This window comes from Puma concolor, chromosome B4 (assembly GCF_028749965.1).
Source record: "Puma concolor isolate L17-30 chromosome B4, mPumCon1.1.hap2, whole genome shotgun sequence".
Classification (NCBI taxonomy): domain Eukaryota; kingdom Metazoa; phylum Chordata; class Mammalia; order Carnivora; family Felidae; genus Puma; species Puma concolor.
In genome coordinates this window covers 5,455,499-5,469,699 of record NC_141673.1, presented here as the reverse complement: position 1 = coordinate 5,469,699, position 14,201 = coordinate 5,455,499, and the positions used below count along the sequence as shown (strand labels likewise).

The 14,201-nt window shown below is 58.7% G+C and overlaps 1 protein-coding gene across 2 annotated transcripts; it reads right to left on the bottom strand.

Annotated features, from left to right (window-relative positions):
- Positions 1-1,434: 1,434 nt before the first annotated feature.
- PNPLA5 (patatin like domain 5, triacylglycerol lipase) lies at positions 1,435-13,973 on the bottom strand. 2 transcript variants are annotated; one of them, XM_086712069.1, is made up of 9 exons: positions 13,713-13,973; positions 13,096-13,328; positions 10,772-10,837; positions 10,249-10,458; positions 9,061-9,121; positions 7,543-7,728; positions 5,351-5,483; positions 2,894-3,010; positions 1,435-2,276 (listed from the first exon to the last, which is right to left on the bottom strand). In XM_086712069.1, the coding sequence occupies exons 1-9, from the start codon at positions 13,903-13,905 to the stop codon at positions 2,192-2,194; spliced, it is 1,284 nt and encodes a 427-aa protein (XP_086568195.1). In that variant the 5' UTR covers positions 13,906-13,973; the 3' UTR covers positions 1,435-2,191. The 2 variants fall into 2 exon arrangements, with proteins under 2 accessions (XP_086568195.1, XP_086568196.1); XM_086712070.1 differs by lacking the exon at positions 13,713-13,973 and adding an exon at positions 13,480-13,672.
- Positions 13,974-14,201: the final 228 nt, after the last annotated feature.

The following is a 14,201-nucleotide window of genomic DNA, read 5'->3' as shown; positions in this document are numbered from 1 at the left end:
CACCTATGAGAGAGGGGGTGATAAAGGGAGGTGTGTTTGTCCTCCTGGATGGAGGACAGAGAACAGGGGGGCAGGAATATTCTCAGAGGCCTCCTGAGCCTCTAGATTCTCAACCTGGAGACCCAGGGGGCCAGTCGTCCCCTCTCCAGAAATCCCAAGCCCCGCACCTGGGAGTGGACACAAGGCATCCCAGCTCTGTGCAGAGAGAATCCCTGGAGCTTAAAGATCACTTGACTCGAGGTAGGACAGGCCCCTTCTTGCTGCAGGGGACAATATCTGTGCCTGTCCCCACCCAAGTGACAGCAAGAGGGGACAGAAGCCCACCCAGCCTCAGTGGATCCTGGGGATGAGTGGGGAGGTGGGTCCTCCTACATATCCTAACTCTCTGGGCCTCTTCTCTCCCTTTCAACCCCCACCCCCACTCCAGGCCCTCCAATGCTCCACTCACCCCCTCTACCCTCACCTATCTGCTTCCCTGCTCCCAACCTTCCAGGGACTGCCCAAATCCAAAGTCCTGATCACACGGACAGTGCCCTCTGTGACCCAGCCTCTGCCTACCCTCCACCTGCGCACCCCGTCACTCACGCAGCTCCAGGAACACTGGCTGCTTTCTGTGGCTGAAACACCCCGACCTCATTTCAACCTCAGGGCCTTTGCACTTGCCGTTCCCTCCGCTGGCAAAGCTCTTCCCTCCCGCTCTTTGCCGCAGGTCTGAGGCCTCACCCCCGACACCATTTTCTCGGAGACGTCTTCCTGGACCACTGATGCGATGTCAGTCCCACCCCAATCTGCCATCATTTCCATCCCGTCTTGCCCCTCTCTTCACAGCACTGCCGCTCCTCAGATGATCTTATTTGCACATTCTTCTGTTGGCTGTTTAGCAGGTGCTCCTGCACCCACACCAGAATGCAAGTTGCGTTTGCGGCTGCGACCCCAGAGCCTACAACCCATTAAGTATAAATCAAATGAGTGAACGAACGGATGCATGAATGGTTCGTGATCTCTTTTCTTCAGATTTATTCCTTTGCTTCCTTTTCCTCTAGCTCATGCCTCCATTTCTCCACTCTCTACTCTCTGCCCGAGAGAGAAAGGGGCCCGGGAGTGGGGTGTGTGGAGGCACAGCTCCACCATGAGACTTCTCAAGCAACAAGGGGATAGTGCCACAGTGCTGGCAGCCAGGGGCCCTTGGACACCCCAACAGGACACACAGAGGTGGGATTCTCAACGTTTATTTATTTTTGGGACAGAGAGAGACAGAGCATGAACGGGGGAGGGGCAGAGAGAGAGAGGGAGACACAGAATCGGAAACAGCCTCCAGGCTCTGAGCCATCAGCCCAGAGCCTGATGCGGGGCTCGAACTCACGGACCGCGAGATCGTGACTTGGCTGAAGTCGGAGGCTTAACCGACTGCGCCACCCAGGCGCCCCTAGAGGTGGGATTCTAAGAAGACTGTAACCCCTCTCTCTCCTCGCACCTTCCTATCTCCTGGTTGTGGGGGCTCCCGCTGTATGGACCCAGTAGGAAATCATCAGAGATCAAGGTTCCTGGAATGAGGCAGGCCATGGGGGTTACCCTGGGGCTAGTGCAGGACAAAGGAGGTCAGAGAAAGGATCCCATCATTTCCATTTGCCTTCCAATCTCCGGTATGAGCACATGGCATTTTCTCCATTTCCTGTAAGGTGCCCTTCAAACAGCTCAGCAACACCCCGAATCCTGCTTCCCAGCCCATGCTGCCCCCAAGCCCCTTGACACGGAAATTGCGGAACCAAGATGGGTGTCTCAGCTCCTGCCTTCCTTTTTCCCTCTGATGAGACAGGGGCAGGGTGACCTGGATACAGTGACCCAGGGACATACCAACGGGCTGGGCCTCTCCCAAAAAAGGAGTCTTTGGGCCCCAGGGAGCTGGCTCCAAGGAGCAGGGGCTCCAGAGGGGCTGGTGGGACTTCCTCTGGTTCCTGGGGGTCACCCCACCCACCCAGTCAGGGACCAGAGTCTGAGAGGAAAGGGAGGCTGTCCCCTCCATCGTCCACTCGGCAGACAATTCCAGTGCTGGCCCTGGGCCGAGGGTTGGGCTCTAAGCTCTGGGAGACGAGCCAGGACTCAAGGACTGGAGGCAGATGTGGGCACAGGATCAGGGCCAGGGCAAGGGCCAGGGGAGGCCAGTCACTGGTCTGGCTCTCTTTGTGCCCCCTCAGGCCTGATGGGGAGGTCTGGGCTCCTTGGCCGGGTCCACAGGAGGAGGTGCCCCAGGCTGGAGGGGGCTGGTGACCGGCAGGCTGCGGAGGAAGCAGAAGGCGGTGAATGCAAGCTTTCAGAGCCTGGGGCTGGACGAAGGGCAGGGGGAAGCCGTTGGGGGGGCGGGGGGGGGCAGCCCTCGCATCCAGTGAAGTCCCTCTGCCCCCAGATCCTGCCATGAGGAAGGCCCCGAGCCCCTCATTCCGGCCACACTGGGGTTCCTGGCATGGCCCAACAAGTGTCTGTCGGGTGGGGTGGGAGGACATCAGGGTCTCCAGCCAGTAGGGAGGCAGGCTGAGAGAGAGCAGCCCCAACCCAGACCCCGCACAGGACCTGGAGGGACATCTGGAAGGCTGTCGGAAGGGCTGGCTGGGATCTGGCAGAGCAGGGGAAGCCACTCGGCCCGTGAGCCTGGACCCTGCCTCTGTGAGCAGGTCCAGCAGGCCGACCGGTGTGGCCGGTCAGCTCCTCCAGCCAGGCCCAACACAGGTCTGACCCACGGCGGTGACTGAACACAGGCGCCAGGGACCGCGCGGGAGCACGGGGAGAAGGACGCGGAAGGTGTGCCCCCCCCTGCCTGTCCAGGATCCAGATAAACAGCCTTTCTCCGCCAGGGACCCGGCTCCCCCTCCGCCCCAGGCCCATCCGCCAACCTCACCTGAACAGCCTGCGGAGCTGGTCCTTCGACCTGGAGCAGATCCGGAGGCCCAAGCTCTGCAGCTCACCCTGTATCCACTCCAAGTCGGCCGGCACATCCGGAAGCCATGCCACCAGCCTGGAGGAAAGGGCAGCAAATAGCTGAGCCCGAGCGTGCGGCCCAGCAGAGCCCCCACTCCCCGCGGGCCCGGGGCAGAGCTGGGTGCCTCCCTGCACCCGAGGCCCCAGGCCCAAAGGAAGTGAAATAGGGGGTGAGAAGCCCCCGCGGTATCGGCCCCGCACGGAGCCGGGTAGCGACTCCACGGGAAGCCCAAATGGGAAAGGGCGGGGCTCTGGGGTCAGGCCACCTCAGGGTTGTGGCCCGGCCCCCCTGCTCATCAGCTGTGTGCCCTGGGCAGGTCAGGGAACCTCTCCGGGCCTCAGTTTCCTCACCCGCCTAAAGAGGACCGTCACCTGGCCTAGAGTCCCTAACCTCCTTCATATCTCTGCCCCACCCTCTCCTCCCCAGACCTGCCCTCCTTCCTCCACAGCCCTCCATCCACTCTCCTCTTAGCACCAGTGACTTTCCTGAAACATACATCTGATCATAGCCCAAACCCTCCCGTGGCTCCCCATGTGCCGGGTCAGCAGAGGGCCAGCTCATCCAATTATGGCTGAGAGCGTGCCTGGCTGGGCACCTTCCCAGACTCACGGGACACTGCAGGGCCTCACTCCCAACGTGTCGCCTTTAGCAGAGCTTCTAAACCAGGGCCTTGAACTGGCGCTCCACAGGGTGTAGTATGAGAAGCAAAACATAAGTAGACCATCACCTCCCTTGTTCTGGACCTTCTATCTCTATTATTGTAACCTGCATGTGCATGTAGGTTACAGAGAATGCTAAGGAAGAACTTCCCTGTGGTCTGAACAAGTTTTCCCATCAGTGCTCGTATCTGGACTTTTGTTTTTTGTTTTTGGCTGAAAAGGTTAGACTTTGCTTTTATCCTTTTTGACTTCAGCCTGTGGTTTCAACCTAACAGCTCAGCACGAGGAGAATCTGAGTCAGCAGAAAGCTCTCTCCTGGCTTTGGGCCACTGGCAATTTCAGCATCAGGGCTGATCCAGTGGCCCATTGTCATAGACCTCTTAGAGAATAAAGAATTTTTTTTTAAATGCAGTTCTCCCCATGACACTTCCCTACTGAAACCCTTCACTGTTAGGAAACCCACCACTGTTAGGATGAAAACCACAGTCCTCACTTGGCTATAGAGCCCCGCATGTCTAGCCCCTGCCAGCCACCGCCACACCACCTCACCACCAGCCCCGTCTTGTACAGCACCCCACCTTTTGGTTCCAGCCACACTGGCCTCCAAAGAGCCTTACTTCCTCTGCCTTCTGCCCCAGGACCTTTGCATATGTTTTCCCGTCCGTCTGAATGCTTTGCCCTTCCCTCTTTGCCTGGTGGACCCATCCTTCAGATTAGGACTCAAAAGTTACTTCCCTTAGGCAGCCATCCCTGACCAGATTGCCCCTAGTGTGAGCTGTCTCAGTTCACAGGCAGTGTAGACCTCTTTTAGGAAACACAGCCAGTATAGACCTCTCTAGGTATCTCTGGACAGAGGTGTGATTGCACAGAGGTGTGATGGTTCATGGGCTGCGAGCTCCACAGGGTGAGGGGCTAGATCTGAGTCAGGGCTGCCTCCCTATCCCCAGCCAAGCCCTGGCCAGGCCCTCAATAACTACTGGTGGAATGAATAAACCAAAAATGCAGAGTGATTCATTAGTCAGCAAAGTTAAAATGGTTAGTGAGGGCTTAACCACAACCAGTCTGTCCTGGAAGGGCCTTGGTTTTTTTTTTGTTTTTTATGTTTATTTTTGAGAGAGAGAGACAGAGACAGAGCATGAACAGAAAGGAGCAGAGAGAGAGGGAGACACAGAATCCGAAGCAGGCTCTAGGCTCCGAGCTGTCGGCACAGAACCCGACGCGGGGCTCGAACCCACAAACCGTGAGATCATGACCTGAGCCGAAGCTGGATGCCACCCAGGCACTCCATGGGCTTTGTTTTACAGAAAAGGAACTGAGGCCCAGAGAGGTCAAGAGACCTGTCCCAGGCCACACAGCTAATCTGAGCCAGACCCCCCTGGAGTTATTTCCCCAGACATAGCGCACTTTCTCTGAGGCTCTAACGGGTAGAGCAAAGGGCCAAAGGGCCTAGAGACAGGCGAGCGGCCAAGGTGCTGGCCCGGGGGTCCCATTTCTGATCAGTCGGTCACAGCTGCTACACCATCTCCCCAGTGGTCCCGTCCCGCAGGGGGAGACCACCGAGACTCCTCTGGGCTGTGTGACCAAGACTGAGCAGCAGGGGAGGCCAGCCAGGCCCCGCCCACCCGGCGCGCCGGCTGCCCCTCCCGCCATGGGCACTGGTCTCCGCCACAATCCGGGACAAGCCAGGCCCCTCCCAGGAGCCCTGGCTGGGCCTCACCTTCTGCTCCGGAAGTAAACATACTCGAAGGGTAGCGTCCAGGGCAGTAGGAAGTAGGTCAGGGCCCGCCCGGGCCCTGACCGACAGAATTGGGCCCAGGGGCTGGTGTCCCTCATACATGCTTTCTTCAGTGCTACGAGAGAAGCCGAAGCCGTGGCGTGACCAGCCAGCCCTCCAGCCAGCACCCCCTCCACCATCACCCTTAGGGAAGGTGGCCTGAACCCCTGTCCACCTCACACAGTCTGCAAACTGCGCCTGCCCCCCGCCCCCCATCTGCAGAGGGAAAAACAAAAAAACAAAAAAAAAAACGGCACGCCTGATCAAGCCCCTCGCAGAAGCTGGCAGGGGGCGAGGCACTCAGGTCGTGCTCTCGCATCAGTGTCCCTGATGTTGGCAGGGCGTGCCCCTGTCCCAGATGAGGAGACTGAGGTTCAGAGTGGAGAAGTGACTTGCCCAAAGACCATCCCAGGAAGAGGCAGGGCCAGGGTGGACCCAAGGCCTGCCAGGCTCCCCGAGCTCTTTCCATCTCTAGATGGCCGTCTAGAGACGGCCACTTGGAGGGGTCACAGACAGCACGGCACCAAGACCCAGCTGCTCGTTTACCTGCCGCGTGTCCCAGGACGGGTCCCTTCCCTTCCCTGAGCCGAGGCTACCTCCTCTGAAAAGGATCTCCCTCCCAGGCAGGCAGGAGAGGATTAGGGAATGTCCATCAAGGCTTGGCCAGCTCAGTCCCAGGGGCGTGCTGGCTGTGACGCCCCATCCCGGAGGCGGCTCTCTGGTGCCCCCACGTGGCAGCAGGGATGCTGCCTTGGTTCCAGAGCTCCAAGCTTGGACCTCAGGGGCTCAGCACAGATCCAGACCCATTTCCGCACGCCCGTCTGGTCTCCGGCGCAGGAGGAGGCTGCGTCCCCTCGCCCACCCACACTGTCCTTGCTCTGACCTCAACCACTATCGTCTCTGCTTCCAGCCTCCCCACCCCCACCCGTAGCCTGTCCCACCCCAGCTAGGTGCAGTGAACACAGGATCTAGAGTTCAGAGAAGTACTCAACTCTGAAAAGGAGGGGGTGCCCTCTGTAAGCACCCCCCCACCCCTGCAGTGGCTCCCCATCTCTCTCCTCCTGCAGTTTCAAAGCCACCTGCCTGACCCTCCCAGCCTCTGTTCCCCTGCCCCGCAACCACAATGCTGTGGCCACAGGGGCCTCCAGCTGCCCCCACCAAACCCAGGACATTTGCACATGCTGTACCTTCTGCCTGGCCACTCGTCTGCCCCCTTTTGCCTGGCCACCATGCCTCCTTCCAAGTCTCACTTAGATGCTGTTCAAACCCACGTCCCCGCCACCATTACACATGCCTGGACTTTGCTGTTGTGGCGGTTGTGACTCTGGGGTCACTAAGCAGGAGAGCAGACTAAATGGTTCACAGCAGAATGGTTCGCTGCTGTGGCAGTTTGTTAGCTGTATGACTTTAGACAAGTCACTTAACCTCTCTGTGCAACGGTTTCCGTACGATGGGGACAATTCAGTGCCATCCGCGTGGCATTGTTGGGAGGGTGAGATGAGCCCATCATCATGTGTGGAGAGTCCAGAACCCTCTGTGTGTGACTCTCTTAGGTCCCTCAGGACTTCCTGCGCTTCCCCTGGGCAGTGGGCAAAGACCTGGCTTTCTGAGGCACGGATTTGGGTGTGAATCTCCCAACCGCCTCTCTGAGCTTCAGTTTCCTCATCAGTGGAATGGGGCAAGAAAAACACCAGGGTTGGGGCGCCTGGGTGGCTTGGTCGGTGAAGCGTCCGACTTCGGCTCAGGTCACGATCTCGCGGTCCGTGAGTTCAAGCCCCGCGTCGGGCTCTGTGCTGACAGCTCAGAGCCCGGAGCCTGTTTCAGATTCTGTGTCTCCCTCTCTCTCTGCCCCTCCCCCGTTCATGCTCTGTCTCTCTCTGTCTCAAAAATAAATAAACGTTAAAAAAAAAATTAAAAAAAAAAAGAAAAACACCAGGGCGCACGGTTGTGGAGCGGAGTGAGTGACACAACAGGTAAAAAGGCCTTCGCATCACACTTGGCACTCGGGAGACGCTCGGTAAATGAGTCCTGTCCTCTTCCAGGCCGCGAGGCCCTTCAGGGTAGGGTCCCTGCCCCCAGGCCCCTGTGCGCAGGGCACGTGGTAGGTGAGCAAGGGCATGAAGGAAGGGCAGTACCAGCCTCCAGCTCTGGTGAGAGCCGCTCGAAGTCGGGCACGTCCTTGACCAGCACGTTGGGCACTGACCAGTTGACAGACAGGCCCCCCTTCTGGCCACCGTCATGGTCGGTGTCCTGGGTCCCATTCGCGGGGGCTGGGGGCTCCTTAGACACCAGCATGCAAAGCACCGGTTCCTTGGTAAGTCCTGGGTCAGCAGAGAAGAGGGACACGACAGGTCAGCACATCTGGAGCTCCCTGGCGACAGCGACTCCCCTGGCCCTCCACGCCACCTGCACCTCTCAATCCCCAAACCCAGCTCTGGGGACCTGCTCGCTGCCGAACGGACCCGCGGCTCATCCTGAACGACCTCTTCCTGCTCTCCCCTGGCCCTTCTCTGCTCCCTGTTTCCCGTGCACTTTCTAGTGGTGAATCAGATCCCAGACCATGACGAACCGGTCCAAGGTTCAAATCCTAACGCCAACACCTGCTAGCTATGTGGTCTAGGTGCTCAACGCTTCGGTTTCCCTCTTTGACAAAGGAGAAAATTCCAGTCTGCTTTATGGGGTTGTTCTGAGAATTGAACGAGACAAATACCTTAAAGCTCAAGCCCAGATCTGGGCACATTTTAAGCGCTCAGCAGATTCTTCCCGCTGCTGTGTGTTTGGGGCTGTAGTGTGGAGGGTAAAGGACTTGGGTTCTGGAGCCGGCCAGCCTGGGCTCAAATCTCAGAACTACCCCTTTGAAGAGCAGTGCTCTTGGGGCGCCTGGGTGGCTCCGTCGGTGAAGCGTCCGACTTCGGCTCAGGTCATGATCTCACGGTCCGTGAGTTCGAGCCCCGCGTCGGGCTCTGTGCCGACAGCTCGGAGCCTGGAGCCTGCTTTGGATTCTGTGTCTCCCTCTCTCTCTGCCCCTCCCCCGTTCATGGTCTGTCTCTATCTCAAAAATAAAATAAACATTAAAAAAAAAAAAAAAAAAAGCAGTGTCCTGTGGGAGGACAATCGAGCTCTCCAACTGGGAAGACCTCTCTGGCCCACCCCTCCCACATGAACACACACACACACACACACACACACACACACACACACACACACTCCTGCAGCCAAACTGAGCTGTGTTCACTGAAGGTGCTGGGCCCTGTCCCTTTGCTCATCCGCCCTCTTCCTTTCTGTCTCCAACCTTTCCGTATTTTTCATAACTAGTCAAAACCCAGCTTATCTGTTGCCGCCGCCTCCAGGAAGCCCTCCTTGCCCACCCCCCAGGCTGGGTCAGTGTCCCCTCTGACACCGTAGGCGTGAGCATCCCTCCATCTCCGTGGGGAGACGTCTCTCTCTTGGTCTGTTCCCCCGCCCCGGACTAAGAACAGTTCAAGAGCAGGGCACATGTGTGATCCTCTCTGGGTCCCCAGCATCCAGCTCAGGCCAGGCACAGAGTAGATGCTGAGGAAGAGAATAAGTGAGCTGAGGTCCCGAAAAACTCAAACACCTGCAAAGCAAGATCCACTTGGGACCCCGGGGAAGCAGGATGCCCGGCCACCTACCGCGTCTCTCCAGGAACCTGAGGGCGTCCAGGTAGCCTTGTCTGCAATTGTCAGCTACCATCTGCCAACACACAGGTCAGGGTGGGATGAGGAAGGCCCGGACCCGCCCCTCGAGCTGGCAGTTCGTAGGCCAGAGACCCGTCTTCAACCGGAAGCAATCCCTGCCCAGCCCACGCTCCCAAGAGGCCCCTCAGCAGGGTTCAAGGCCCCCACTGCTGGGCGGGGACTGCTTCCAGTTGAAGATCTGCGATCTGTTCAAGCTGCTTCCCTCCCCATGACCCCGTGTCACCTCCCTCCTCTAAGACTCCTCGGCAGGAAGGGGGGGCTCCTGCTCCAGACTCTCCTCTCTCTGGTCTCAGTTCCCTCCTCTGGAAAATGGGATAACTCAGCCCAGGTCAGGATGCCTGGGACATCGTCTGGTTCCCTGTTGGTCAATGCATGGTCCTTTGGTGTTTATTTCCAGAACCAGCCTGAGACGGCAGAGGAAACTGGGGGCCCACACCTGCCTGTCTCAATCAGAGCTCCCCTAGTGGGGAAAAGGCACCTATCGGGCCCGAAGGGAGCTCCACCTCCCCACGCTACGGGGCCTTGGAAAGGCCACGCCACCTTTCTGAGAGCCTCAGCTTTTCCTTGACTGTAAGATGGGGCTGAGATTTTTTTGCCCACCCCACAGGTATAGGGGAGAGGACAGGACGGGAACATGAACTTGTGTCATAGATTATAAAACACGACAGGACCGAGGTGCCTGGCTGGCTCACTCAGTAGAGCATGTGGCTCTTGATCTCGGGGCTGAGTTCAAGCCCCTGGTGTGGCACGGAGTTTACTTAAAGTAAAAAACCAAACAAAATAAAACACGACAGAACCAAAACACGTCTGAAGGAACAGGGGAGGCCAAGGCACGGTTGGGTGTGTTATGGGGATAAACCATTTGCTGTCAAATTCCCCATTTCCCCAAAATACCAGGGGAAAAAAAGCAGGAAATGTAAGTCTACTGTCCACCTTTGTCTGTGTTTCTGCCTCGCCTCCACGGGGATGGTCAATCTGGCCACAGTCTAGGGTGGTGGCGGTTCAGAGCACGGGTCTGGGCTAGCTGAGGATTTGGAACCTGGCTTTGCTGCTTCTGGGCTGCAGAAGGGCTACCTACCAAGCCTCTTATACCTTCCAGGCGGGTGCCGGGGCCAGACCTACCTCAGGGCCGGGGGATATGAGGGAGGCAAACCCCAGGAAGAAGTTCTTGGTGGATATCTGGAAACTCGCATTGAAGGTGTTCAGCTCGTGAATGCTGGCCGAGGTGCTCTGGGGGCAGATGTCCACTGTCCCGTGGAAAGGGGACACGGTGATGGTGGAGGGCGAGTCCGCGAAGGGCAGGTTGTTGCTCAGGCCCCCGTCAAAGTAGCGCTGCAATTCGGGTGGGCTGTCTGCTCAGGATGCCTGCCCTCTCCCCATACCGCCGTGGAGCCACCGGCCAGAAATGGGCTGCGGCCGGTGACCTCCAGCTGCCCCGGAGCCACTGGGTCCACCGGAGCCCAGGATGTTCTGAGCACCGCCCCCCCAGGAGCAGGGAATCTGGGGTGGAGGGCTGGCACGCAGCAGGTGCTCAAGAGGCACGGGTTCCCTCCCCCCACACGGCTGTCAGTGCTAGGAACACTGGGCCATCCAGAGCACGGGGCGGGGCGGGGACTCAGTCATTAAGCCCCCCAAGTGCACTTACCTCCCCTCTGAATTCGGGGGGGATCGTCCCACAGTAGAAAGGAATGTATAAAGTACAGACCAGAGCCTGGGAAAACGAGTAAGTGGAAACACAATTGTTCACACTCCTGCTGTTCGGAACCTGCTCGGGGCAGAGCAGCCTGCGAAGTACGCGGCATGAGTTTTGTGCTCAGGGAAGGGAAATGAGGCCCAGAGAGGTGTCACGTCCCAGCTGAGCTCTCAAGGTCAAGAAGGTACTTGAAGGCAAGCCTGTCATGACACCCACCCTCGTCTTCCTGCCGATGGGTCCTTGCTCACTCGAAACTGCTGCTGGGACTTCCCTTTCCCCCAAGGACAAACAGAGGCACCAAGTACCCATTTCCCCTTCACCCAGCGGGCAGGAACTCTCCACCAACAATCTAGATATGCCTCCCACGGTGTGCTCCCTGAACACCGATTCAGCCAGAGGCATCTCAAATAAGAAACCCTGACTTCCGGTTAAGCGTAAGACTCTTGGTTTCAGCCCAGGTCGTGATCTCATGGCGGTTCGTGAGTTTGAGCCCCGCATCGGACTCCACAATGACAGTGCAAAGCCTGCTTGGGATTCTTTCTCTGTCTCTGCCCCTCCCCCACTCATGTTCTTTGTTTCTCTCTCTCTCTCTCTCTCTCACTTCTCTCTCAATAAATAAATAACCTTAAAAGGGGCGCCTGGGTGGCTCAGTCAGTTAAGCATCCGACTCTTGATTTTGGCTCAGGTCATGATCTCACGGTTCAGGAGTTGGAGCCCCAAGTCAGTCCCTGAGCTGACGGCATAGAGCCTGCTTGGAATTTTCTCCCTCTCTCTTAAAATAAATAAATAAACATTTAAAAAAGAAGAAGAAGAAACCCTGACTTATTTACCCACTTGGGAAACACTGTGTCCACTCTTCCCATGCCCAGGACCATGCCCAGTACATGGGAGCAGCAGAAATCTGCGGGTGCGGGGGACACGAGGAGAGGGTCCTCAGCCACCCAGGGGGTCTGCCCACGCCCGTCCCAAAGACTTGACCTCCTTCCCGGGTGTCTCCCCCTCTCCATCTCAGATTTTCTGTGCCCTTCCCAGCAGAGGCTCTGACAAATCCTGCAGTGAAAATGATGCTTAACATATTGACATTGGGGGCTTGAGAATTCTGCCTTGTGAGTGGGAGATGGGGTGGGAGGGGGCTGTCCTGAACACCGTGGGATATTTAGCAGCATCCTCGGCCTCTACCCACGAAGTGTCAGTACTTTGTGCCCCCCACACAGAGCTGTGATAACCAAAAATGCCTCCAACGTTGCCAGATGTCACTGGGGGGTGGGATGGGGAGGCAAAAGAATCACCCCTGGTTGAGAAACACTGATGTAGAGCTTACCAAACTCATCAAGCATGGAACCTTGTCTCGAGGTCTCCTTGGAAATATGCCTCCAACCCTCTCTGGGAAATGCAGAAGGCATCCTGTCCCTAACCAGTTGGAAATGCAAGTGGGAGCCTTGTTCGCACAGATAGCAGTGACAGCAGCTAATGTTTACTGAGTACCTATTACGTGCCAGGTCCTGTGCTATGTGCCATACAGGCAAAGACATTGGGACACCCTTTAGGTGTCAGTGACATCAAGAGCCAGTGGACATCAAGACACAGCAAGGGACTGGCCCCTCTCTTGTACACATGACGAATTCCAATCAGCACAGAGGCACAGACTCAGAAACAGTCCCCATGCTGGGGGCTGGGGGCTGGGGTCAGCAAGGTGAAGCAGGTTCTGCATTAGGGCTCCCAGTCTGGGTGGAAGGCACAGACCCTAACAGGAAGGGAAGGCACAGCTGCGATGGGGGAGCTGAGGCCCTCCAGGGTAGGGACCTGCCTCCCTACCTGCCTGAGCTCTCCCGGGGACCCAACCCCTACTGAGCCCGCCTGCACACCCCCACAGCCTGTCACCGGCCTCTCTTCCCGACCTGTGGCTCTCTGTCACAACCTCCTGTTTTATAACAATACTGGATTGTTTCCTCTTCCATCGTGGGCAGGCACGCCTCTGGAAAAGCAGCCCCTTCAGGGGCCCTGAGCACAGAAGCCTGACTTTGCCCCCTCCCTGGCCATACCCTTCTCTGTGTGCAGCCATGGGGCCTTCCCAAAGCAAGCCGGGAGTATGGGCACTCCGCACTCACCCTGTGGCTCCTCTCTGCACCTCCACTGTCTTGTTTGTAAGCAAACCCAAGCCTAAGGTCATCCCACCCCCAAGGAGTGTCTGCCCCTGGAAAGCACCTGAAAGTCCCTGGTAGGAGATGGGACCCAGTCCCCTGTCTCCAGGGCCCGGGTCCCACCCCTGCTCTCACCTGGATGACTTCCCTGCGGGTCGCGAAGTCGGTGACTATGATGTTATGGCCATCGGGCCAGCGGGTCAGCGAGATGCCCAGCCGCTGGGAGGCCAGGACATGAATGTCGGTGGGCAGTAAGTCCTGCAGCTGCTGTCTGATGTGCTCGATGGGCGCGAAGGCAGGGTGGAAGATACCCAGGCTGAGGCGCTCCACCTGCTTGACCATGCCCAGTGCATGGGAGCAGCAGAAATCTGCGGGTGCGGGGGACAGGAGGAGAGGGTCCTCAGCCACCCAGGGGGTCTGCCCACGTGCGTCCCAAAGACTTGACCTCCTTCCCGGGTGTCTCCCCCTCTCCATCTCAGATTTTCTGTGCCCAGCCCTGCGTTCGAATGCTCCGTCCACCTTGTGATCTCGGGAGCAGGATCCCCAGCTCTGCTCGGTCCTCTGCGAAACAAGGGTAACCACAGCCCCGAGTCCTCAGGGTTCTCATAAGGCTTAGATGGGAGCATGCTGGATGCAAAGGGCGCCGGCCCCAGCGCCCGGCACGAGGCCCCGAAACGCCCCTCTCGGCGCCCTCCATCCCGCGTGGAGCCAGCGTCCCGCCGCGCTCCTCGCCCGCGCCGTCCCCCGCGCACCGACGGTCTTGCCGCAGACGATGCTGATGGCGTTGAGCGCCCCGGACGAGGAGCCGTAGAAGCGGCGGGCGCCCCGGAGGAGGTGCGGGGCGCGCTCCCTGAGGCAGCTGGTCACACCCACGTGGTAGAGCCCCAGGAAGCCGGCGCCCGAGAAGGACAGGCTCCAGCTGCCCTCCTCCTCGTAGCAGTGCATGGCGGTCGGGGCCGCCGGGCTGGGGTCGGGACGGACACGGGCCGGGCCGCTGCACGGGGACAGCCAGCGCTGGAGAGGAGAGGTCGCTCGGAAGAAAAGCTCTGGCGGGAGCCGGGGCCCCGCCCTACGTGCACCTGCCCCGCACCGTGCACCTGCCCCGCCCCGGGCTGGGTGGCCCGCCGCCCCAGCCAATGAGGTTCCAGGGCCGCGATGCCCCGCCCTCAGGGGTGTGGCAGGTTTGACCCCGATGTACCAGGTCGCTGGGCGGACTCCGGAGACGACCCACACCGCTGCTG

Bases quoted from the DNA above. Each gene is read 5' to 3' on its own strand.
- PNPLA5 (XM_086712069.1), bottom strand. From the start codon at position 13,905: ATGCACTGCTACGAGGAGGAGGGCAGCTGGAGCCTGTCCTTCTCGGGC. The intron at 5,484-7,542 runs GTACTGCCCTTC...CTTCTCTCGTAG, and splicing joins CTCACCAGAGCTGGAGGCTG to CACTGAAGAAAGCATGTATG. The intron at 2,277-2,893 runs GTGAGGTTGGCG...CTTCCTCCGCAG, and splicing joins CAGCTCCGCAGGCTGTTCAG to CCTGCCGGTCACCAGCCCCC.